The 24,955-nt window shown below is 38.9% G+C and overlaps 1 protein-coding gene across 2 annotated transcripts in view; it reads right to left on the bottom strand.

Moving 5' to 3' along the window:
• Positions 1–2,043: 2,043 nt before the first annotated feature.
• LOC124615607 (farnesyl pyrophosphate synthase-like) overlaps positions 2,044–24,955 on the bottom strand; it is a 64,189-nt gene continuing 41,277 nt past the window's right edge. Inside the window, exons 6-8 of one of the 2 annotated variants that reach the window (XM_047143602.1) lie at positions 20,755–20,832; positions 17,417–17,551; positions 2,044–2,390 (exon numbers count right to left, since the gene is read on the bottom strand). In XM_047143602.1, coding sequence (XP_046999558.1) covers positions 2,190–2,390; positions 17,417–17,551; positions 20,755–20,832 — 414 coding nt within the window. In that variant the 3' untranslated portion in view covers positions 2,044–2,189. Of the gene's footprint in view, positions 2,391–17,416; positions 17,552–20,754; positions 20,833–24,955 lie in introns of those variants that run through there. The other variant, XR_006979803.1, reaches the window with a different exon arrangement.

The following is a 24,955-nucleotide window of genomic DNA, read 5'->3' on the forward strand; positions in this document are numbered from 1 at the left end:
CTATTTAATAACCATTGTTTTCAAATTAAGCCAGTTTTGCAATCCTTCTCCTGACATTCTTCTTTATGGCTATTGAGAGTAAGAAAATGATTTTCTGCTTTATCACAAAAACATGAATTCATATCAATACAAACTTGACATGTTCAGTACTAGGAAGCATATTAAAAACAAACTGTGTAACCTATATACAGGGTGTTCAGAAATTCCCGTAACATATTTCTAGGAAACGTAGAGGGATGTGAGTAACCATTATTTTGAATTGGAACCTATGTCCGGAAACATAGTTTCTGTGCTACAACCAATTGAAAACATGTTGGCAATGCGACCACTTTTACAAGTAATTGATTAGGCATGATCCAATACATCACTTGTGTCACAATTTCACTCAATAGGCAAAGAGATTGCTCATGTACTCACTGACGAGTTCTCTTCAACATGCTGCAATACGGTCTCCTCCAATTCATATGTGCAGCATCTCCTTGGAGCACCACAGTCATGCCTGCTGATGGTGAAGTTACCCTTTCTTGAAGCTGTCGCATACTTGTGGCAAAAAGGGTATGCAATAGCGACAGACATAATGAAGAATGATCTCAATAAAGGTGACAAGCAGCTCTTCCATTACCTTGAGCTTCGCCATTCAGAAGGATCATGTCAGTGTATTCTGCCAAAGTGTACTTATCCATGTTGCTCTAGCACTAACAGACATGTGAATGAGGCTCAAACGGAGTCAGAGAGGTCAAATGACATCAGCCGGTCTGATGTAACCACCCCCCACCATGACTAACCTGTTGCATACCTACGTAGCAAACATGTTTTCAAATGGCTGTAGCACAGAAATAGTATGTTTCTGGACATGGGTTCCTATTCAAAATATTATGTACTCACTCCCCTCTATATGTTCTAGAAGTTTGTAATGGTGATCTCCAACACACTGTATAGTTTTGTACTATTCAATTTTCAAAATGTGCGATCACCTTTTCATAGGTATCTTTTGTTTGCCTCAATTTTATTTACTGATTTCTCTATTGCCCATGTTTGTGGAACACTGTAATACCTCCAGTGATTCATAGTGAATGAATGCCACCAGAAGAATAAAAGCACAGAAGATTCCATAGGATTTTGTCAGTATTGGTGGAATGTAGCAATGGTATGTGAACACGACAACATAATGTTACACAACCATATAACATCTTTCTCATATAATGAACTATCTGACTATCAAGCATTACACAGATATGTATTTATTTATTCTGATCTTCAATTACTCCATCTCCTCCTCCTCCTCCTCCTCCTCCCCCTCCTCCCCTCTGTCTGTCAAACTACTACTTCCCCTTCTCTCTCCAAGTTATCACCCTAACCTTAATAGGAAGCTGCTGGTTCTTATGTCCACAGTATTTGTTTCCTAATAGTACATAATAAGTGTAATAAATTTGGTTGAAATTGATCCTGGGTTTGTGAGAAGCCTTTCTACCCACGGCTTTGCCCACATATGCACATTTCACATGTATCTGTATTGAAAGTTCATTTTCAAACAGCTCAATGTTGATGCCACCATATCTCCATAACAATGAGTCTTACAATAATATAATTATACATCCAGTGTTATAGGTGGATCCTGTCTACAAAATGTGTTGTGAATAGAGTTACTAGTAAAGAAGTAATAAACTAAAATGTCATGCTTCATGTGGCAGTTTTACTGCATGAACAGCGAAGATGTAGTAAGTGATAAACTTTTTTCCCTTCATCATTTTGTGGGGGTTGCCAGTGAGAAAAAGTTTCATAAAGGTTTGAAACTGTGTGTAAAATTTGTTGCAAGTCACTAAGTGTTCTCATACTCAAATATTGGACAGATACAGTCTGGCTATTTGTGCTACTTTTCCACTCCCACGTGCACCCTTTGGCAGGCAGGAGGTTCTTACTCCTACAGCGATTATTTCTAGATAGTATGTGATGTGTGTGGCAAGTTTGGTCGAAATCGGTCCAGTGGTTTAGGTGGAAATGCAGTACCAATATATATACATTCATTTTTATAGTATGTACGGATATATAGATTCTTTATTTCACTTGTACATCATGTCAGTAACAAGCTGATAAAAACACTCAAATGATAACATCTTTAGACTCAAAGGAACAAGCACGAAATAAGCTGTATTTATACGTAAAAAAAATAATCTTTCCATCTAATACAGTTAACTTCCGCGTCTGTAGATCTTTTTCAGAAAACTTATGAACAAATGATGTGGCAACCCATGTGAAAGCTGCTGAATATTTCTATGAATGAAATTATATGTTTGTTCTTCATACTCAGCAAAGACAGACTTAAGCTTTAGCTGGTCATAAAGCTCTTTTATCACAGCAATTTTTTCTTCGTCATCTGTAGCATAACATTCCTGAAACAAGAATATACATGTTTAGTTCTTTTATTGTATAAACTGTTTTATCATTTACCTGACATTTGTAAGCAGTGTTTCAAACACTAAAATAATGTGAAGAATCTCTTGCATTATAATCTCTGGCTACGGCTTCCAATGACTACCGCTACCATATCTATAAACAGGTTCTTCATAGCCCATTTTCAGATATTGCTGTGGACTGTGCAGCAAAGATTATAACTTATTTAAGGGAAAAAGACAATAATCCAACAGCCAATATAAGAATAACATCTTGGCTATGGCCAATACACAAAAAATCAATTACTATTTTACCTTAAAAAATTCCAGCATACTCCATAAAAATTTCATTTTCCTTAAAAAGAAATTACTCAGTGGCCCCTACTACACGCGAGTGCTCAACAGCTCCTCAAATTTTAGAGTTGGCAGAATATCAACATGAAGAGACATTTATTTATTTATTTCGTACTAATCCTACATGTATAGAAAATATACAAGGATATTGGACATGGTTAAGTCTTTACAACATAAAATACAGTTTGTATTGCATTCCTAGGGACTAGATATTTAAGTAATTTAGCAAATAATCATATATACAATAAACATTAGAGTAGACATACAAAGTAGAATATTTAGTTGATTGGTTTCTAGGTACTCTGTCAGACTGTAAAAGAATGCTCAATTAAATATGCCTTTACTTTAGCCTTTTTTACTTACTGATTTAATATGGTTAGGCAGATTATTGTAAATTTTTATACCGATATGCAGAGTGCCTTTTTGGCACAGTGATGTTCTCGCCTGCTTCATATTAAGATCAGATTTTTTTTGTCTTGTATTGTATGCATGCATATCGTCATTTTTTAATAAGATATTTGGGTGTCTATTAATATATTGTTTTATGAAAACTGACTTTCACAGATAAAAATGCAAGGAAGAGGGAGAATTGAAATTTTTTTTAACATGGGTCTGCATTATTTCCTATTGCTTACCCCTTCAATAATTCTTAATATTCTCTTTTGTGTCCTGAAAAGTTTAATATTTGTTGTTGCATTGCCCCAGAAGATTATGCCATACTTAATTAGAGAATGCACATGGGAGGAGTATACTACTAACAGGCTGGTGGCTGGTTTTGCTGCAACAACCTTTTAAGATCCTCCTCATGTAGCACACCCCTACCTCACAGAGTCCCAGAAATTTTGTGCTGTCAGCATTTTCAAGAACTCAGTCCCTTAGTTCTATTTGAATATTTGGGTGGTCTTCTCTTTGTTTATAACTAGCTCGTTATAGCTGAACCACTGTTCTATGCCGTTCATTGTTTAGATAGCAGAGTCTTTTAGTTTTTCTTCTGTTTTCCCATTAATAACGAAGGTTGCATCGTCTGCAAATTGGAGGGTTGTTTGACAATACTTGTTGTATATAAATTCATTGGCATAGTGGAGAAACAGAATGGGCCCTAATACTGATCCTTGAGGGACATTGTATTCCACATTTTCATATCCTGAATAGTAGCAGCTGTTTTTGTTATGGTCAGTATATTGCACTTCAACCACCTGTTTGTGTCCACATAGGTACGTCCTGAGCCACTCACTGGATATATCTCTAATTCCTAATTGGTCAAGCTTCTGCAGTAAGGCAGCTTTGGATAAATCAAGACACATTGTCTGTCACAAGCTCACTCTTATCCAGTTTAGTATGGATTTCATTAACAAGTTCAAATATTGCACTCACAGTTTAATATCCTTTCCTGAAACTATGCTGTGAGGGAGAGAGAATTTTATGCTTATTTAGAAAATCAGACAAGCTCTTATAAAATATTTTTTCTAAAATTTTTGAAAATACAGGCAGTAGGCCTATTGGCCTATAATTTGAAACGTCTTCCGGATTTCCTTTTTTGAGCAGTGGTTTCAGTTTTGCTATTTTTAAGCATGAAGGGAAGGTTCCTAATGCCAGTGAGCTGTTGCACAAGTGTGTGAAGTGTTCAGCTACGGCAAGACAGCATTTTTTAATAATCGCATCTATTCCACATGAGTACTCTGTTTTCAGAGTTTTTATAACTGATAATATTTCTTCTGTATTTGACCAATGATGCACACACATTTGTTATGCTATTGGATGATGGAGGTGGTATTTTGTTGTGTTCTTCCGCCTTACTTTCTAACTGTTCACTTATGTTTGCAAAATACTTAAAGTCTCTGCAATTTTTGATGGGCAAGAAATAATTTGTCCTTCATAACATAAGTTTAAGCTTTGCTTATCTTTTGAGATTTCCTGAAAATCAGTATTAAAATCTCCACATATGATCACTGTTTCATTGAAGTGTTTTTATAGTACCGGTATTTAAAGCTGCTTCTAGTTGATGACAGAAATCATTTAAGTTCCCATCAGGGCTCCTATATACACAGATGATTTAATTTTAATGTGGATAGTTCAAACTGCAGATACTTCAAAAACTCTCTCTTCAGCTAATAGTTCAATGGGTTTTATGTCACAATAGTCACTACCAGTTTTAGCAGATATACATGACCCTCCATGAATAGATGTAGTTCTAGAGAATGATGATGAAAGATTGAAGTCTGCATGTTTTGTGACTGACATTGCATCTTTAGGTAGCAAGTGTTCAGTTACACACACTACAGAAGCGTCTTTTTTAGCTCATCAGTAAATAAAATTTTAAGTTCACTTAATTTGTTTTGCAATGATTGGACATTTTGGTGAATCAGCATGAAATTACAAGATTTTTTAGACTTTGGCATATTTAATTGATTGTTTAGCTTTATCTTGTCAATAAAACATTGTTCAGGTGTACTGGAAGTACTGTTTTCCTTTGCTCTACTACTATTATTCTTCTATTATCACCTGCTGCATAATTTTCTTCTGTATTTGGCTCCCCTGTTACTTGTTCAGCTGCTTCAGTTGTTGATTCTGCTGCTGATGTTACTGTTGATTTTGCTGCTGGTGTTAGAGCTGGGTCAGCAATTGATACAGCTGTTACTGCATTCACTGTTGTTCCTGTGACTGAAAATTGGGGGGGGGGGGGGGGGGGGGACCTTGTTTCTTCTTTTATTGCCGTTGATGTTAGTGACTAGAGCTCTTGTTGGCATTGCTTCCTTTCAATATTTGGGGGGAGGCGGGGGGCAGACCATGATGACTTTGCTTTTGAGTGTTTGATGCCTCTTGTTGATAGTTTCTATTATTTTTTTGACAAACAGTTTTTCCCTGTGTTGTTAATGTGCAATCCATGTAATGTATGAAATCTGCGCCCAATATCACTAACATTTATGAGTTGTACATTTCTGAAATGTTTGCAAAGGAATGAAATTTGTTGGTAGGCATTGATTATTTCTTTATTTATGCACGACTGAGATGATAAGTCATGCCAATGTGGGATGTTCAGCACTAAAACATTTGTGTGTGTCAACTGTCCTAAGCACCTTTTTAGTTCTCGTTTTGATATGCGAGTTTAGTTTTTGTATACATCATTTGACCTACCAAATAGCACAAAAAAGTATTCAGAAGATAAGTCAGCAACATCTGTTGATCGTACATGCTTTCAAACTTCTGACATAAAAGCACCAGGCTTTATATAAGCGATTGTTTGTACACTGGATTGACCATTCAGAAGGTGAGCAAATCCATGACCATGACTGTCTGCCATAACAATTACTTTTTTTCGTTCGGGTTTCTTTGCATGTTTAGAAGGGCTGCCAGCGTTCCAGCCAAAACATTTGGTATCAGTGCTGAACAAACACTTGATTTTTAAGTCACGCAAGTGTTCAGATCTTTCAGACTCTCTTCCTTCCATAATAGTAACCGAGTTGTTAAGCATTCTTTTGGACGTATCACTCCGCGTGTTTGTAGTTTCACATTCAGCTTGAAAGTGAGTTTTATCATCACATAGACAATGTTTCTTATCTTGCACAGCTGACTGCACACTGAATCTGCTTGTGAATACGATATTAGGTTCATTTAACAAGTTTTGCTGAGAATGTGGCACTCTGATTTTCACTTTGCCTGGAATTTCAAGGTTACTGTGAGGCAGGTTTGCGGTCAGTTCACACTTTTCAGATGTAAGTTTTTTTAGTTCGCTCATTAGTACATTAATGGTTAGTTGCAGACTCCTTATACAATCATTTATCTTTCTGATTTCATCACTACAATTTGCGTGCACACACTGTTTTTATAGGTATAATTTCCACATTTTTTCGTAGCAAAACACTAGCTGCCATCTTGATACCACTTGATGTACATTGGATATTGTCAGGGATGTGACTTCATAAAACCACACTTGTTTGACTACAAATAAAAGACAAGTCACTGAGTACCACAGGCTTTCATATAATGCTCTTGGTAAAGTGATACGTTGCCTGATGTCTACCCCGCCAACAAACAATGATCACCACAGTGAAAGCATTTATTATTAGCTAATTTCTTTAGAAGTGTAAACTGTTTGGACATTTATTATTGTCTGTGCATGTAAATTGGGAAGGATGGGCACCGTGCATCTCCAAGGTGGGACGACAAAGATGGAAGTTTTCTAAGCATTGTAGCAACTGCTGGCTTGGCAGCTATACTGTGCTATGACATCCCAGCTCAGAGAAGTATGGTGCCCCAGCAAATAAAGGTGCCTTCTTGACAAGAGTGCTGACATCACAGAGGACACAAGACAATGTTTTCTTGCATACAACATTGTAACTGAAGACTCACTATAACTGCATTGAGCAGATGAGCTTTTTGTTATTTGGTAGACTTTTGGGACTTGATAACAGTTTACAAATTCCAGAATAAGATAGGTTGCAATGGTGACAAAGTCCATATCAAGAAGAACTACACGGTGTGTCTGAACAGTATTTCAAGTGGCAGCAATTCAAAGTTTAATAGTAACATCAATCGAAATCTGAACACACGCACTATTTGAGACATAAGGGAGCGCGTCATTGTGATGCTCCAAGTGCAGAATCTAAAATACTTTTGTGCCGGAAAATCAACAAAATCTGTATAAGAAGAATATATTAAATACTAATCAAGTACAAATTAACAATTATTGGAGGAAGACTTCATTGACAAATATTGCTGTTATCCTTAGCAACTTGGGCAATAGCTGAAATATTACGACGAAGTAGAAGAATGTGTGTGTCACTGAATAACTTATAAATAAGTGACAATAATGGCAGCATCTGCCACTCTCCAACCTCCAGTAACACAGTTTGCCCATCATAGCAATCCAGCTTCTCATCAGCACTGCGACATGAAGAGCTACACAAGAAATTTTGGTGAGCAGTATTAAAACCAACTTCAATTTTTTTCCTTTTTTGTGATCTGTTTCGTGCGGCAAATCAGGTGTTTTAATTACCAAAATCATTTTTGTAACATTCCAATGGATATGCACAGACAGTCACTGGCAAGAGACGATGAGTACTACACTGAGTACTTTGTAAATGTTTGCTGTGTTCACCCAGTGTATGGTGCAACTTACAGAAGATTTATTTGAAACCTTTAGAGAACAAGTACCTGCTGAATTAAAGGCCGTTATCACAAGTGTAAAGGCCCAAGATGAAGATTTGATCACTAAGTTACATACAAGTATAGAAAAATTTAGTATCGATCAAGTGCGCGGAGACGAAGGCAAGTGGATAGTGAATACAGGAGGATTTTAAGAACAAAGCACGTGTTGCAAGGATAACTCTCTTTGAAGCTGGTGTTCGGCGGAAGGATCCAGACAACACGTGTTGTGAAGGAGCAATTGAAATTAAGAGCATGTTGTGCTCTGAAGTGTGTTGTGCCGCTGGATGGCGAACAATCCTCCTGGCCACAATCTGGCAGTGGCCATTCATTCAAGCAGACAGCTATTTGGTGGTCATGTGCGTATAAAATGGCGCACAGAAATTGCAGCTGAGCTGGTGTACAACATGACTGCTTTCACATGCAGCCCTACCTCTTACAGAGTTGAACATGCCTGTGATGGGACTGGTGCAGGAAATGCTGCATGGGTATAAGATCTTCCACAGGGATATGAACCTTGTGGCAAAGGTTTGGGAAAGGGTGTTTTATGAGTGATCCAGGATTTGTAGTTGGCTCTTGGGAGTGGTGTGAGGATTTGGGATGTGTGATGATATGGCATGGGAATCTATCAGTGGACTAGGTTCAGAGGATATTGCCTGAATTTGGAGGGCTTAGTGAGACCTTCAGCATAGTGGGATCAGGGGAATTCTTGTCAATGCTGTTGCGCTGTCCATGGGTCCAGACATGATACAGACAGAGTGAGAAGTAAAGATAGTTTAGTAGGAAGCAAATGTTGAGGTTGGGATGATGGTTTATGAATGTTGTAAGGTTTGACTAGGATGTTATGAGGTTACAAGGGTGGTGTATGGCAAAGGTGGGCAGTGGGGATAGGATATGAGGAAGTGTGGATCTCATTTCAGGGTTTGACTCAAGCAACTCACAGCTTTGGTGGAGTAGAGTATTGAGGCATTCAAGATCTGAACAGTCAAAGGGGACAATAGGGGTGCTACTGAGTTTTTGGAAATGGCAACTGCATTAGTGTGGGTGTGAGACGATACTGTCCAGTGAATGAGATCTGTGGGATAATTGTGGGAGAGGCAAACTTGTGAGACAATGTTGGTGTAGGTGTTGAGATATTCAGTGGTGCAGCAGATACATTTTGTATGGATGCCCAACCTGTTGGGAAGGGACAGTTTGATGTGGAAGGGTTGGTTTTATATGGACTGAGATGTGGATGTGAGGGTCAGTAATGCGAAGTTTGTAATGAAATTGGGCATTGCCTTACAATCAATTTTTAGTAAACCACACAATACACCACCATAATGAACAACTTGATACACTTATATGTTGTTGTTGTGGTCTTCAGTCCAACATCTGGTTTGATGCAGCTTTCCATGCTACTCTAACCTGTGCTAGTCTCTTCATCTCTGAGTAACTACTGCAACCTACATCCTTCTGAATCTGCTTAGTGTATACATTTACCCTCCAATATCAAATTGGTGATCCCTTGATGCCTCAGAATGTGTCCTACCAACTGATCCCTTCTACTCAAGTTGTGCCACGAATTCCTCTTCTCCCCAATTCTATTCAGTACCTCTTCATTAGTTATGTGATCTACTATTCTACTCCTATAATATTCAGCATTCTTCTGTAGAACCACATCAAAAGCTTCTATTCTCTACTTGTCTACGCTGTTTGTTGTCCATGTTTCACTTTCATATACAAATACTTTCAGAAAAGACTTCCTGGCACTTAAATCTGTACTCGATGTTAAACTTCTCTTCTTAAGAAACGCTTTTCTTTCCATTGCCAGTCTGCATTTTATATTCTCTCTACTTTGACCATCATCTGTTATTTTGCTCCCCAAATAGCAAAACTCTTCTATTAGTTTAAGTGTCTTATTTCCTAATCTAATTCTGTCAGCATTACCTGACTTAATTTGACTTCGTTCCATTAACCTTGTTTTGCTTTTGTTGATGTTCATCTTATACCCTCCTTTCAAGACACTGTTCAACTGTTTTTCCAAGTTCTCTGCTGTCTCTGACAGAATTACAATGTCATCAGCATATCTTGATATTTTTATTTCTCCTCCCTGGATTACAATTCCTACTCCAAATGTTTCTTTTTTTTTTCCTTTACTGCTTGCTCAATACACATTTTGAATAACATCAGAGATAGGCCACAACCCTGTCTCACTCCCTTCTCCATCACCGCTTTCCTTTCATGCCCTTTGACTCTTGTAACTGCCATCTGGTTTCTGTAAAAATTGTAAATAGCCTTTAGCTCCCTATATTTAACCCTGCCTCCTTCAGAATTTGAAAGATAGTATTTCAGTCAACATTGTCAAAAGCTTTCTCTAATTCTACAAATACTAGAAACATAGGTTTGCCTTTCCTTAACATCTCCTATAAGGTAAGTCGTAGGGTCAGTATTGCTTCACGTGTTCTATATTTCTACGGAATCCAAACTGATCTTTCCACGAGGTCAGCTTCTACCAGTTTTTCCATTCATCTGTAAAGAATTTGTTTAGTGTTTTGCAACTGTGAATTATTAAACTGATAGTTTGGTAATTTTCACACCTGTCACCACCTGCTTTCTTTGGAATTTGAATTATTATATTCTTCTTGAAGTCTGAGGGTATTTCACCTGTCTCTTCCATCTTGCTCACCAGATGGAAGAGTTTTGTCAGGGCTGGCTCTCCCAAGGCTATCAGTAATTCTAACGGAATGTTGTCTACTCCCGGATCCTTTTTTTGACTTAGATCTTTAAGTGCTCTGTCAATTCTCCACACAGTATTAATCTCCCATCTCATCTTCATCTACGTCCTCTTCCATTTCCATAATATTGCCCTCAAGTACATCGCCCTTGTACAGATGCTCCATATACTACCCCTACCTTTCGGCTATCCCTTCTTTGCTTAGGATTCGTTTACCATCTGATCTCTTGATATTCATACAGGTGGTTCTCTTTCTCCAAAGGTCTCTCTAATTTTCCTGTAGGTGGCTTCTATCTGAGCCCTAGTGATATACGCTTCTACATCCTTACATTTGTCCTCTCGCCATTCCCGGTAAGCCATTTTCACTTTCTGTTGATCTTATTTTTGAGATGTTTGTATTCCTTTTCGCCTGCTTCATTTAATGCATTTTTACATTTTCTCTCATCTATTAAATTCAATATCTCTTCCGTTACCGAAGGATTTCTACTAGCCCTCGTCTTCTTACTTACTTGATCCTCTGCTGTCTTCAACATTTCATCTCTCAAAGCCACAAATTCTTCTTCTACTGTATTCCTTTCCCCTGTTCTTTTCAACCATTTCCTAATGCTACCTTTGAAACTCTCTACAAACTCTGGTTCTTTCAATTTATTCAGGTCCCATTTCCTTAAATTCCCAACTTTTTGCAATTTCTTCAGTTTTAATCTACAGTTCACAACCAATAAATTGTGGTCAGAGTCCACATCTCTCCCTGGAAATGTCTTACTGTTTAAAACCTGGTTCCTAAATCTCTAGCTTACCATTACATAATCAATCTGAAACCTTCCGGTGTCTCCAGGTCTCTTCCACGTATACAACCTTCTTTCATGACTCTTAAACCAAGTGTTAGCTCATGATTATGTAACGCTCTGTGCAAAATTCTACTAGGCAGGTTCCTCTTTCATTCCTTACCCCCAATCCATATTCACCTACTACTTTTGCTTCTCTTCCTTTTCCTACTATCTAATTCCAGTTCCCCGTGACTATTAAATTTTCATCTCCCTTAACTGTCTGAATAATTTATTTATCTCATCAAACATTTCTTCAATCTCTTCACCATCTGCGGAGCTAGTCGGCACATAAACTTGTGGTAGGTGTGGGCTTGTTTCTATCTTGGCTACAATGATGCATTCACAATGCTGTTCGCAGTAGCTTATCCGCATTCCTATTTCTTTTTTTAATTAATTATTAAACCTACTCCTGCATTACCGCTATTGGATTTTTTATGTATCACCCTGTATTCACCTGACCAGTAGTCCTGTTCCTCCTGCCACTGAACTTCACTAATTCCTACTATACCTAACTTTAACCTATCCATTTTCCTTTTTAAATTTTCTAACCTATCTGCCCGATCCAAGGATCTGACATTCCATGCTCCAATTCTTAGAATGCCAAGTTTGTTTCTCCTGTTGATGACATCATCCTGAGTAGTCCCCACCCAGAGATCCGAATGGGAGTCTATTTTACCTCCGGAATATTTTACCCAAGAGGATGCCTTCATCATTTAACCCTACAGTAAAGCTGCATGCCCTTGGGAAAAATTACAGCTGTACTTTTCCCTTGCTTTCAGCTGTTAACACTACCAGCACAGCAATGCTGTTTTGGTTGGTGTTACAAGGCCAGTTCAATCAATCATCCTGACTTGCCCTTACAACTACTGAAAAAGCTGCTGCTCCTCTTCAGGAACCACACATTTGTCTGGTATTTCAACAGATGCCCCTCTGTTGTCATTGCACCTACAATACGGCTATCTGTATCGGTGAGGCAAGCAAGCCTCCCTACAAATGGCAAGGTCCATGGTTCCATGAGGCGAGGGCGGGGGGCATATAGAGTACAATTTATCAGGTCTTTGTTTTGTTACTTACTAGTAGCAAGCCATTTATATTAATTACACATATGTATCAATACAAAATGCGTCTGCCTTTAAATAATGTTAACTCAAGAATATTTTGTATAAATTGCAGTTTGGGAAATTTCTTTATTATAATACATTATTAATTAACATCACTATATCACTGATGATTAGAACTTTTGTATATGATAACATGAAAAACAGTGACAAGTGAAATCCTTTTCTCATTAAAATATTGGAATTGAGACCACTGAAATCAAAGATATGTGCATAATTGTTAATATCAAACAAGATTTAAAAAAATGAGTTAAAGAAGTCTAAAACTTAACATAAATAGATTATGTTAATGCTGCAAATTTAATTCAAAATTCTATAAAAAAATCACTTTTTGAAAAAACTGTCAATGACTTTAGAGTAAATTTTGCACATGCTCTTTGCTATAAAGCGTTTTGGCACAGCAGTAATTGTATGTTCGAGTGTGTGTTGTATGAATGCATTGAAAAAGTACTGTGTATAAACAGTTTTAAGATGATGTGAAATTAGCAAAAGAATGAATAAAATTTATGGAAGAACTAATTTAAATGGCTGTGACAAATTAATTTATGAATTATATATGGAACTACTCCATACCTAGAAAAATCCTCTTTTTGCAAAAAGCAATCCCCAAAAGACAACTATGCCAACAACGAGAATGACAAACAGTGGACAATCAGCACAAGGCAAGTAGAAGAAATATTTACTTGATAAGAAGGTGGCTTTCAAAATATATTTTCTAATTTTTCCACTTTTTCATCTCAAAGTATGAGAATGCTGAAGGCAACCAAATAACATAGGCAATTAGTGAGATTTGGTAACTAATAATAATACAATTATTTTCAAGCAGCAATAATAAGAGGGTATTGGATCAGAGCAAGGGTAAATAAATGAAATGTATTCTAATTAAATGAGTATGTTGCATGAATCACGACAGTTTAACATGTACTGAAACACACATGAAAACAACAATGGATTAAACATGCAATACTGATGACTGTAACCACAAACTGTGACATTTGAAGATAAATACCACATATATAAAACCATTTAATAGTGTAGTACTCTTTTTTTTTTAATGCAAAAAGTGAACTGATAACCATGACAGAAACAGAACCAGAGGAAGAGAAAGTCATACCTTCCGAACTTGGGGGATATAGACACCGCTATTAAACAAGAGGAAGAAATGGCCGACAGAACAAAAGAATTTAGATTCAGTAAAGATGTCTGTGATGATATGTCAATTTATGTTACATAGCAGAGGACAAGTGAGCCAGTTGATAACTGGATAACTACAGAACAATTTCAAACTTTTCAACAATCAATTACTGAAAGTAAAGAACAGACTACTGTCACCCTTGAACAGTCTACAAGGGAAAAAATAAAAATACTGTAAAACGAAATCTGTTGTCTTGGGTAAGGGCTGAAAAAGTTATGAGTACAAGTGGTACAGAGGAAAATGGTTTAAGCAGAATCTAGACTGATCAATGAAATCAGACTTAATAATAGAAAAATAGGCAGTAAACAGACATGAAAGTAAAGTTAATGTTAAGAATATTCTTGCTAAAACCAAAAATGTAGTCAAGAATGTGAACTGAGTCTAATATTGTCAATAATATTGAAAACTTGTGTGTTTGATGTAGTTAGGACATATGAGAATGTAGTTAACTTCTGTAATGATTAAGTAGGCATTGTTGATGTTAGGAGTGATGTAGATGATGCAGAACTGGATATAAACTATGTTCTTGTTCTCAAAGAAGAGTTTTGTGTGAGGAAAGCGAAAATGTGGTATATGAATTTTCAGAAGCAGACAAGTTTTTGAAACTGAACACAGGAAATTATTAAAAACCTGTTATATGTAGAGAATCAATCTGACAAAGATTATCTAAATTTTGTAAACAATTGCAACTTGACTGATAGGAGAAGCACTCAAATGTATTTTGAAAACAGTTTAAACTTAATAGAAAAGAACTCAATGCACACATAGCAAACAACAATAATTTATATGAAATAATTTATATGAAACTTCCTGGCAGATTAAAACTGCCAGGAAGTTTCATATCAGCGCACACTCCACTGCAGAGTGAAAATCTCATTCTGGAAACATCCCCCAGGCTGTGGCTAAGCCATGTCTCCACAATATCCTTTCTTTCAGGAGTGCTAGTTCTGCAAGGTTCGCAGGAGAGCTTCTGTAAAGATTGGAAGGTAGGAGAAGAGGTACTGGCAGAAGTAAAGCTGTGAGGATGGGGCGTGAGTCATGCTTGGATAGCTCAGTCGGTAGAGCACTTGCCCGTGAAAGGCAAAGGTCCCGAGTTGGAGTCTCGGTCCGGCACACAGTTTTAATCTGCCAGGATGAAGTAATACTTGTTGGAAAATCCTTCAGCATTATATTTAACTTTGTATAATACAAATTGTCTTTTGAGTCTTTATAGAAATAGTACATTTTCTTACATTATGAATGATTTTTGCACTTGACTTCGTGATATGATCTGTAGATAATAATAGTGTATTTAACTTTTAACACACATTGATTTTCTGCTTAATATGCTATATTTGCTCAACAATCTATAAAAGTTCTATTTCAATCCCAATTATCTTATGATGTTCAATGTGGAAATCTACATCGCATGTATCTGAGCACTAATGAGAAAAATTATTTGATGATGATACCTTCTGTAGTGTAGGTTCAGTAATCAAAAGCCTGTTATACATGAGAATATGTTATACAAGAGAATATGTAAGCTGATGTATTCTAGTATGTGAAATACATGACACAAATGAATTGCGGTAGTGTAATGGATGCCATATATGCTTGGAGTGTGAAAGAAAATGAACCTTAGAGCAAGGAATCTTAACCAAAGATAGAAAGCCCTATCTCTTTGGCAAAAAGCAAGAACCCTCATGTCTCCACCAGAGATAATTGAAAAAATGTAAAGTTCTTTGTAGCCTTCTCTAGCTCTATTACATCAATGTAATGTCATGAAATGCAAATTCAGGATACTTTAATTTTATTTGTTATTTACAGTTTACGCATAATATTTAACATCAGAAGATAATACTGGTCATACACAGTTACTGGTTTCAAAATAGACTCATTTTCAAAAAAAAAAAAAAAAACCAAAAGATTTCTTATGCGGAAATTACTTTTTCCATAAACATCATATTATACTCAAGAATGAACATTGGGCAGTTTCATTATGATGATGTCAGAATTTTGCTCATACGCTGTGCGAGGGTTATTGTGATTAAACTGGGTAGCACTTCATTTCACCGAGCGAGGTGGCGCAGTGGTTAGCACACTGGACTCGCATTCGGGAGGACGACGGTTCAATCCCGTCTCCGGCCATCCAGATTTAGGTTTTCCGTGATTTCCCTAAATCGTTTCAGGCAAATGCCGGGATGGTTCCTTTGAAAGGGCACGGCCGATTTCCTTCCCAATCCTTCCCTAACCCGAGCTTGCGCTCCGTCTCTAATGACCTCGTTGTCGACGGGACGTTAAACACTAACCACCACCACCACCACCACCACTTCATTTCATTTTTTGTAAATGACATAATACACCACTTTCATTAACACAAGACACTAATACTGCAAGTATGATTTATTGGGGATATGTTATTACTTATTGCTAGCAATTCACTTAAAATAAGCATACATATGAATCAAATGCAATACTTTTGTGAATGGTGCCTGCATCTAAATTATGTTAATTCAAGAACATTTCATACACCTTGTTATTTCTGTATATATTTAGTTCTTATGGAAATTTTCTTTATTATATTTGCAACTAATATTACTGCTTATTGAAATAATTGTAAATGGTACCCCAAAGATAAGTGACATAAGTGAAACTTTTTTCCATTAAAATGTTGGAACTGGGACTACTGACATCAGAGATACAATTGTTAATAATGAACATAATAAAACATTTCTATTTTGGTGGCTCTTGAAAAATTTATATCTGTACTTTGATTATGAACTATAAATGACAGTTAAATACTTATTTTTTTACACACAAACTAAAAGTTTATAGTTCTGGAATACAGAAGCATAATATACAATGAAAAGTTACATTGGTATTTAAAATTTAATTTTATGATTTCTTCCACCATCTGAATAAAAAAGGTGATTGGGGTTAACAAAGAGGCTAAATTTTTGCCAAAGGATTTTGAGAAGCTTGTAGTTCAGTTTTCCTGCAGTTTTTGTACTATCCCAGATTTATTATTATCTGTACATCTACACAAGTAACATTAAATTATCAGTATTCATCCATGATCTCATTGTTAAATGACACTTTATGTTAGCTGCCAGCACATGATAACTACACTCCAAGGTACATTTATTGATCTTTCCATTCAAACTAAATTACATTCCTTGCCAGTGGATACCTCCGGCTTCAACCATACGGCATACCGCAAAGCTCACTGTAACGTCCACAGTATTTTTTGTAAGCACAGCAGTAATAGCTTCGTTGCTTTGCATACTTGTTTTACACTTTGCTCCTACTCACAAAGTGGTTATTCATACGTTAGAATCTCTCAAATTTGTTTTTTACACTCTAAATCGATAATCCCATTTAGCCTGAGGAAACCGGTGATTACACTGCAAACACTGAAGTTAAGGGAGTTAATGTGAATCTTTATGTCTACAATTAGAGGAAATTCTCCTCTACCTAACACAGTTGTTCTACCTCAGCTTATTTATTTACTGGAATAGTACTCAAGTGCAACATGTATACAGCAGTATAGTGATTTCAAACAGTATTCCAGGGATATATTTCACATTTCTGTACACTATACTGATGAATTTGACTGAATGGCAATCATATATAAATAAGAAGCACTAAATATATAAATATGGCAAGGTTTCAATACAATTAAAGCATCTTACCTTAAACACTATTTGCTGTTGATGGTTTGCTCGTTGCAGAGCTGTCACAGCCAGCCATGAGCATTTTCCTGTGGCAATATCACTTCCAACCTTTCCAGTAACATCAGAATCACCAAAACAATCCAAATAGTCATCCTAAAGAGGGAGAAAGAATTTGTTTGAACATTGACTTGTTTTTATATTAACATAAGAGGATCTAAACTCCATTCCTCATGCTTCCAAATTTAGTGTCACTACATTAATCACAGAAACAACCAATTAGAAAGACAGGAAGAAGGGAGAAAACCCAGAGATATCTATAGCAGTGGTGGCTAAGGGTACAAAGAGCAAAACATATTTTATGAAAGATATTATATGTTTACATTAAATAGTCATTCCACAGATCCCATATGATGTGAAGATGTGTAAACAAAATAAAATAAAAATCATTTTCAAATAAACAAATACAATAATTGTCATAAACATGTCTATGGACACATTCTCAAGTTCATAAACTAATTGCTAGACTATCTGATATGGTAGCATTGCCTGGAGTCCCTGAGCTCCAGATACATAATGCTCTACTTATTGGAGAAAAACTGCATCACTTCAATAACAATGACTAAAATGTGTATATAAAAACAAAGATGATGTGACTTACCATACAAAAGCGCTGGCAGGTCGATAGACACACAAACAAACACAAACATACACACAAAATTCAAGCTTTCGCAACCAACGGTTGCTTCGTCAGGAAAGAGGGAAGGAGAGGGAAAGACGAAAGGATGTGGGTTTTAAGGGAGAGGGTAAGGAGTCATTCCAATCCCGGGAGCAGAAAGACTTACCTAAGGAGGAAAAAGGGACAGGTATACACTCGCGCGCACACACACACACACACACACACACACACACACACACACACACACATATATCCATCCACACATACACAGACACAAGCAGACATTTGTAAAGGCAAAGAGTGGGCAGAGATGTCAGTCGAGGCGGAAGTACAGAGGCAAAGATGTTGTTGAAAGACAGGTGAGGTATGCGCGGCGGCAACTTGAAATTAGTGGAGGTTGAGGCCTGGCGGATAACGATAAGAGAGGATATACTGAAGGGCAAGTTCCCATTTCCGGAGTTCTGACAGGCTGGTGTTAGTGGGAAGTATCCAGATAACCCGGACGGTGTAACACTGTGCCAAGATGTGCTGGCCGTGCACCAAGGCATGTTTAGTCACAGGGTGATCCTCATTACCAACAAACACTATCTGCCTGTGTCCATTCATGCGAATGGACAGTTTGTTGCTGGTCATTCCCACATAGAAAGCTTCACAGTGTAGGCAGGTCAGTTGGTAAATCACGTGGGTGCTTTCACACGTGGCTCTGCCTTTGAATGTGTACACCCTCCGGGACTGGAGTAGGTGGTGGTGGGAGGGTGCACTGGACAGGTTTTACACCGGGGTCGGTTACAAGGGTAGGAGTCAGAGGGTAGGGAAGGTGGTTTGGGGATTTCATAGGGATGAACTAAGAGGTACGAAGGTTAGGTGGACGGCAGAAAGACACTCTTGGTGGAGTGGGGAGGATTTCATGAAGGATGGATCTCATTTCAGGGCAGGATTTGAGGAAGTCATATCACAGCTGGAGAGCCACATTCGGAGTCTGATCCAGTCCCGGAAAGTATCCTGTCACAAGTGGGGCACTTTTGTGGTTCTTCTGTGAGAGGTTCTGAATTTGAGGGGATGAGGAAGTGACTCTGGTTATTTGCTTCTGTACCAGGTCGGGAGGGTAGTAGCAGGATGCGAAAGCTGTTTTCAGGTTGTTGGTGTAATGCTTCAGGGATTCCGGATTGGAGCAGATTCGTTTGCCACGAAGACCTAGGCTGTAGGGAAGGGACCGTTTGATGTGCAATGGGTGGCAGCTGTCATAATGGAGGTACTGTTGCTTGTTGGTGGGTTTGATGTGGACGGACGTTGACCTCCATCTGTCCAATGGCCATCTTCACATGTCCATCCACATCAAACCCACCAACAAGCAACAGTACCTCCATTATGACAGCTGCCACCCATTGCACATCAAACGGTCCCTTCCCTACAGCCTAGGTCTTCGTGGCAAACGAATCTGCTCCAATCCGGAATCCCTGAAGCATTACACCAACAACCTGAAAACAGCTTTCGCATCCTGCTACTACCCTCCCGACCTGGTACAGAAGCAAATAACCAGAGCCACTTCCTCATCCCCTCAAATTCAGAACCTCTCACAGAAGAACCACAAAAGTGCCCCACTTGTGACAGGATACTTTCCGGGACTGGATCAGACTCCGAATGTGGCTCTCCAGCTGTGATACGACTTCCTCAAATCCTGCCCTGAAATGAGATCCATCCTTCATGAAATCCTCCCCACTCCACCAAGAGTGTCTTTCTGCCGTCCACCTAACCTTCGTACCTCTTAGTTCATCCCTATGAAATCCCCAAACCACCTTCCCTACCCTCTGACTCCTACCCTTGTAACCGACCCCGGTGTAAAACCTGTCCAGTGCACCCTCCCACCACCACCTACTCCAGTCCCGGAGGGTGTACACATTCAAAGGCAGAGCCACGTGTGAAAGCACCCACGTGATTTACCAACTGACCTGCCTACACTGTGAAGCTTTCTATGTGGGAATGACCAGCAACAAACTGTCCATTCGCATGAATGGACACAGGCAGAAAGTGTTTGTTGGTAATGAGAATCACCCAGTGGCTAAACATGCCTTGGTGCACGGCCAGCACATCTTGGCACAGTGTTACACCGTCCGGGTTATCTGGATACTTCCCACTAACACCAACCTGTCAGAACTCTGGAGATGGGAACTTGCCCTTCAGCATATCCTCTCTTCTAGTTACCTGCCAGGCCTTAATCTCCGCTAATTTCTAATTTCAATTTGCCGCCACTCATACCTCACCTGTCTTTCAACAACATCTTTGCCTCTGTACTTCCGCCTCGACTGACATCTCTGCCCAAACTCTTTGCCTTTACAAATGTCTGCTTGTGTCTGTGTATGTGTGGATGGATATGTGTGTGTGTGTGTGTGTGTGTGTGTGTGTGTGTGTGTGTGTGTGTGTGTGTGGAATGACTCCTTACCCTCTCCCTTAAAACCCACATCCTTTCGTCTTCCCCTCTCCTTCCCTCTTTCCTGACGAAGCAACCGTTGGTTGCGAAAGCTTGAATTGTGTGTGTATGTTTGTGTTTGTTTGTGTGTCTATCGACCTGCCAGCGCTTTCGTATGGTAAGTCACATCATCTTTGTTTTTAGATATATTTTTCCCGCGTGGAATGTTTCCCTCTATTATATTCATATCATTGACTAAAATGTATAGCGTACCTGGACCTGGAAGAAGTGTCCCATTTCTAGTAGTACTGCTTTAGCCTGATTGTGTGCTTCAGGTTTCTTTAATCCAGCCTGCAAGAGCATAAGAACAGAAAACACAATCATAAACTATATCAAAATATTAAATTTCATAACAATTCACAAAACAAAAATATTGCTTCATACATAGCCATCCCTATTCTCTGTTCTTCCCAGTTTAAGAATAATTCTGTAATACAGCAAGAAATACGAATGGGGAAAAAACGGGCTACAATTTCTTGTTGTTCCATGTTATTCTATCTTGTAGTGTAAGGATGTAGAAAGTATCATTAAAACTGTAAGTCCAAAACATGCAACACAAAGAGAGGTGTTTGCTGGTTTGTAAATAAGACAACCTTATAACATAGCAATTATGCACTTGGTCTTATCCCATTCCCAATAATAATATAATTTTTTTTCTCTTGATTTTACCCCTTTCCTCAATTACATATATACAATGGAATAATATGTAAAATGAACATAGAATCAGGCAACAGAAAACTACTTATACTAAGTTCAGAGCTTTTACTCTTTCTCTAGTGAAAGCACGCACACGTTAGATGGCCTTGGGCAAGTACAGAAAGGGCAACAGCCTCAACGGGTGCGGGGCAAAGTCAGGACACGTGGGGACCAAGCAGCAATCGGTATTGTAATTGTAAACTGTCGAAGCTGCGTTGGTAAAGTACCAGAACTTCAAGCGCTGATAGAAAGCACCGAAGCTGAAATCGTTATAGGTACAGAAAGCTGGCTGAAGCCAGAGATAAATTCTGCCGAAATTTTTACAAAGGTACAGACGGTGTTTAGAAAGGATAGATTGCATGCAACCGGTGGTGGAGTGTTCGTCGCTGTTAGTAGTAGTTTATCCTGTAGTGAAGTAGAAGTGGATAGTTCCTGTGAATTATTATGGGTGGAGGTTACACTCAACAACCAAGCTAGGTTAATAATTGGCTCCTTTTACCGTCCTCCCGACTCAGCAGCATTAGTGGCAGAACAACTGAGAGAAAATTTGGAATACATTTCACATAAATTTTCTCAGCATGTTATAGTCTTAGGTGGAGATTTCAATTTACCAGATATAGACTGGGACACTCAGATGTTTAGGACAGGTGGTAGGGACAGAGCATCGAGTGACATTACACTGAGTGCACTATCCGAAAATTACCTCGAGCAATTAAACAGAGAACCGACTCGTGGAGATAACATCTTGGACCTAATGATAACAAACAGACCCGAACTTTTCAACTCTGTATGTGCAGAACAGGGAATCAGTGATCATAAGGCCGTTGCAGCTGAATATGGAAGTTAATAGGAATATAAAAAAAGGGAGGAAGGTTTATCTGTTTAGCAAGAGTAATAGAAGGCAGATTTCAGACTACCTAACAGATCAAAACAAAAATTTCTGTTCCGACACTGACAATGTTGAGTGTTTATGGAAAAGTTCAAGATAATCGTAAAATGCGTTTTAGACAGGTACGTGCCGAGTAAAACTGTGAAGGACAGGAAAAACCCACCGTGTTACAACAACAAAGTTAGGAAACTACTGCGAAAGCAAAGAGAGCTTCACTCCAAGTTTAAACGCAGCCAAAACCTCTCAGACAAACAGAAGCTAAACAATGTCAAAGTTAGCGTAAGGAGGGCTATGCGTGAAGCATTCAGTGAATTCGAAAGTAAAATTCTATGTACCGACTTGACAGAAAATCCTCGGAAGTTCTGGTCTTACGTTAAATCGGTAAGTGGCTCAAAACAGCATGTCCACACTCCGGGATGATGATGGCATTGAAACAGAGGATGATACGCGTAAAGCTGAAATACTAAACACCTTTTTCCAAAGCTGTTTCACAGAGGAAGACTGCACTGCAGTTCCTTCTCTAAATCCTCGCACAAACGAAAAAATGGCTGACATCGAAATAAGTGTCCAAGGACTAGAAAAGCAACTGGAATCACTCAACAGAGGAAAGTTCACTGGACCTGATGGGATACCAATTTGATTCTACACAGAGTACACGAAAGAACTTGCCCCCCTTCTAACAGCCGTGTACCGCAAGTCTCTAGAGGAACGGAAGGTTCCAAATGATTGGACAAGAGCACAGGTAGTCCCAGTCTTCAAGAAGGGTTGTCGAGCAGATGCACAAAACTATAGACCTATATCTCTGACGTCGATCTGTTGTAGAATTTTAGAACATGTTTTTTTTGCTTGAGTATCATGTCGTTTTTGGAAACCCAGAATCTACTATGTAGGAATCAACATGGATTCCGGAAACAGCGATCGTGTGAGACCCAACTCGCTTTATTTGTTCATGAGACCCAGAAAATATTAGATACAGGCTCCCAGGTAGATGCTATTTTTCTTGACTTCCGGAAGGCGTTCGATACAGTTCCGCACTGTCGCCTGAAACAAAGTAAGAGCCTACGAAATATCAGACCAGCTGTGTGACTGGATTGAAGAGTTTTTAGCAAACAGAACACAGCATGTTGTTATCAATAGAGAGACGTCTACAGACGTTAAAGTAACCTCTGGCGTGCCACAGGGGAATGTTATGGCACCATTGCTTTTCACGATATATATAAATGACCTAGTAGATAGTGTCTGAAGTTCCATGCGGCTTTTCACAGATGATGCTGTAGTATACAGAGAAGTGCAGCATTAGAAAATTGTAGCGAAATGCAGGAAGATCTGCAGCGGATAGGCATTTGATGCAGGGAGTGGCAACTGACCCTTAACATAGACAAATGTAATGTGTTGCGAATACATAGAAAGAAGGATCCTTTATTGTATGATTATATGATAGCGGAACAAACACTGGTAGCAGTTACTTCTGTAAAATATCTGGGAGTATGCGTGCGGAACGATTTGAAGTGGAATGATCATGTAAAATTAATTGTTGGTAAGGCGGGTACCAGGTTGAGATTCATTGGGAGAGTCCTTAGAAAATGTAGTCCATCAACAAAGGAGGTGGCTTACAAAACACTCGTTCGACCTATACTTGAGTATTGCTCATCAGTGTGGGATCCGTACCAGATCAGGTTGACGGAGGAGACAGAGATGATCCAAAGAAGAGCGGCACGTTTCGTCACAGGGTTATTTGGTAACCGTGATAGCGTTACGGAGATGTTTAACAAACTCAAGTGGCAGACTCTGCAAGAGAGGCGCTCTGCATAGCGGCGTAGCTTGCTCGCCAGGTTTCAAGAGGGTGCGTTTCTGGATGAGGTATCGAATATATTGCTTCCCCCTACTTATACCTCCCGAGGAGATCACGAATGTAAAATTAGAGAGATTAGAGCGTGCACGGAGGCTTTCAGACAGTCGTTCTTCCCGCGAACCATATGCGACTGGAACAGGAAAGGGAGGTAATGACAGTGGCACGTAAAGTGCCCTCCGCCACACACTGTTGGGTGGCTTGCAGAGTATAAATGTAGATGTAGATGTAGATGTAAACACATGTACATACGCACGCACACGCACACGCGAGGTGAAACCAACTGTTCATTTGTTGATAATCAGTAGCAACTGCCTGAGCAGATGTAGTTGAGGAGGGGGTAGAGAAGGAAGCATGAGGCGAGGAGGGGGTGGTGGGGCAGTGTGACGCAAGTCTTTCCACAGATGACTCAGCAGCTGCCCACCAAGACCATGGAGTTCAGAGGATAAAGCATATAAAGCATAGGGAGAGGGAGAGGAGGAGGAGGAGGAGGAGGAGGAGAGGAAGGTGAATATGAGGGAGGCAGGGAAGGAAGAGAGGAAGGGGGTGGAAAAGGGGGGAAGAGACGAAGAAGAGTGACGGAAGAAGGTCGTACATGATCCAGACCCGGGAGAGTGCTATGGACAGAAGAGAGAAGGGTCAAGGTAAGGTGTGACAGTGGGAAACAGGTTAGCAGAGGTTTAGGCCAGGGGGACTCTGAGATTGCAGTGTATGCTGGAGAGAGAATTCCCACTGGCGTAGTTAAGAGAAACTTGCGCTGGAAAGGGAGTATCCAAATTGCTCACAAAGTGAAGCAGTTGTTTAAGTCATTTCTGTTGTGGTGCACGGCATGTTCAACTGGATCGTCATGTTAGCGGTTTGCTACAGTTTGGTGGTGCCTATTCATGTGAGTAGACATCTGGTTACTTACAACCACAAAGAACACTGTACAGTAATTGCAGCATAGCTGATATATAACATGATTGCTTTTACATGTGACA

This window comes from Schistocerca americana, chromosome 5 (assembly GCF_021461395.2).
Source record: "Schistocerca americana isolate TAMUIC-IGC-003095 chromosome 5, iqSchAmer2.1, whole genome shotgun sequence".
Taxonomy (NCBI): Eukaryota; Metazoa; Arthropoda; class Insecta; order Orthoptera; family Acrididae; genus Schistocerca; species Schistocerca americana.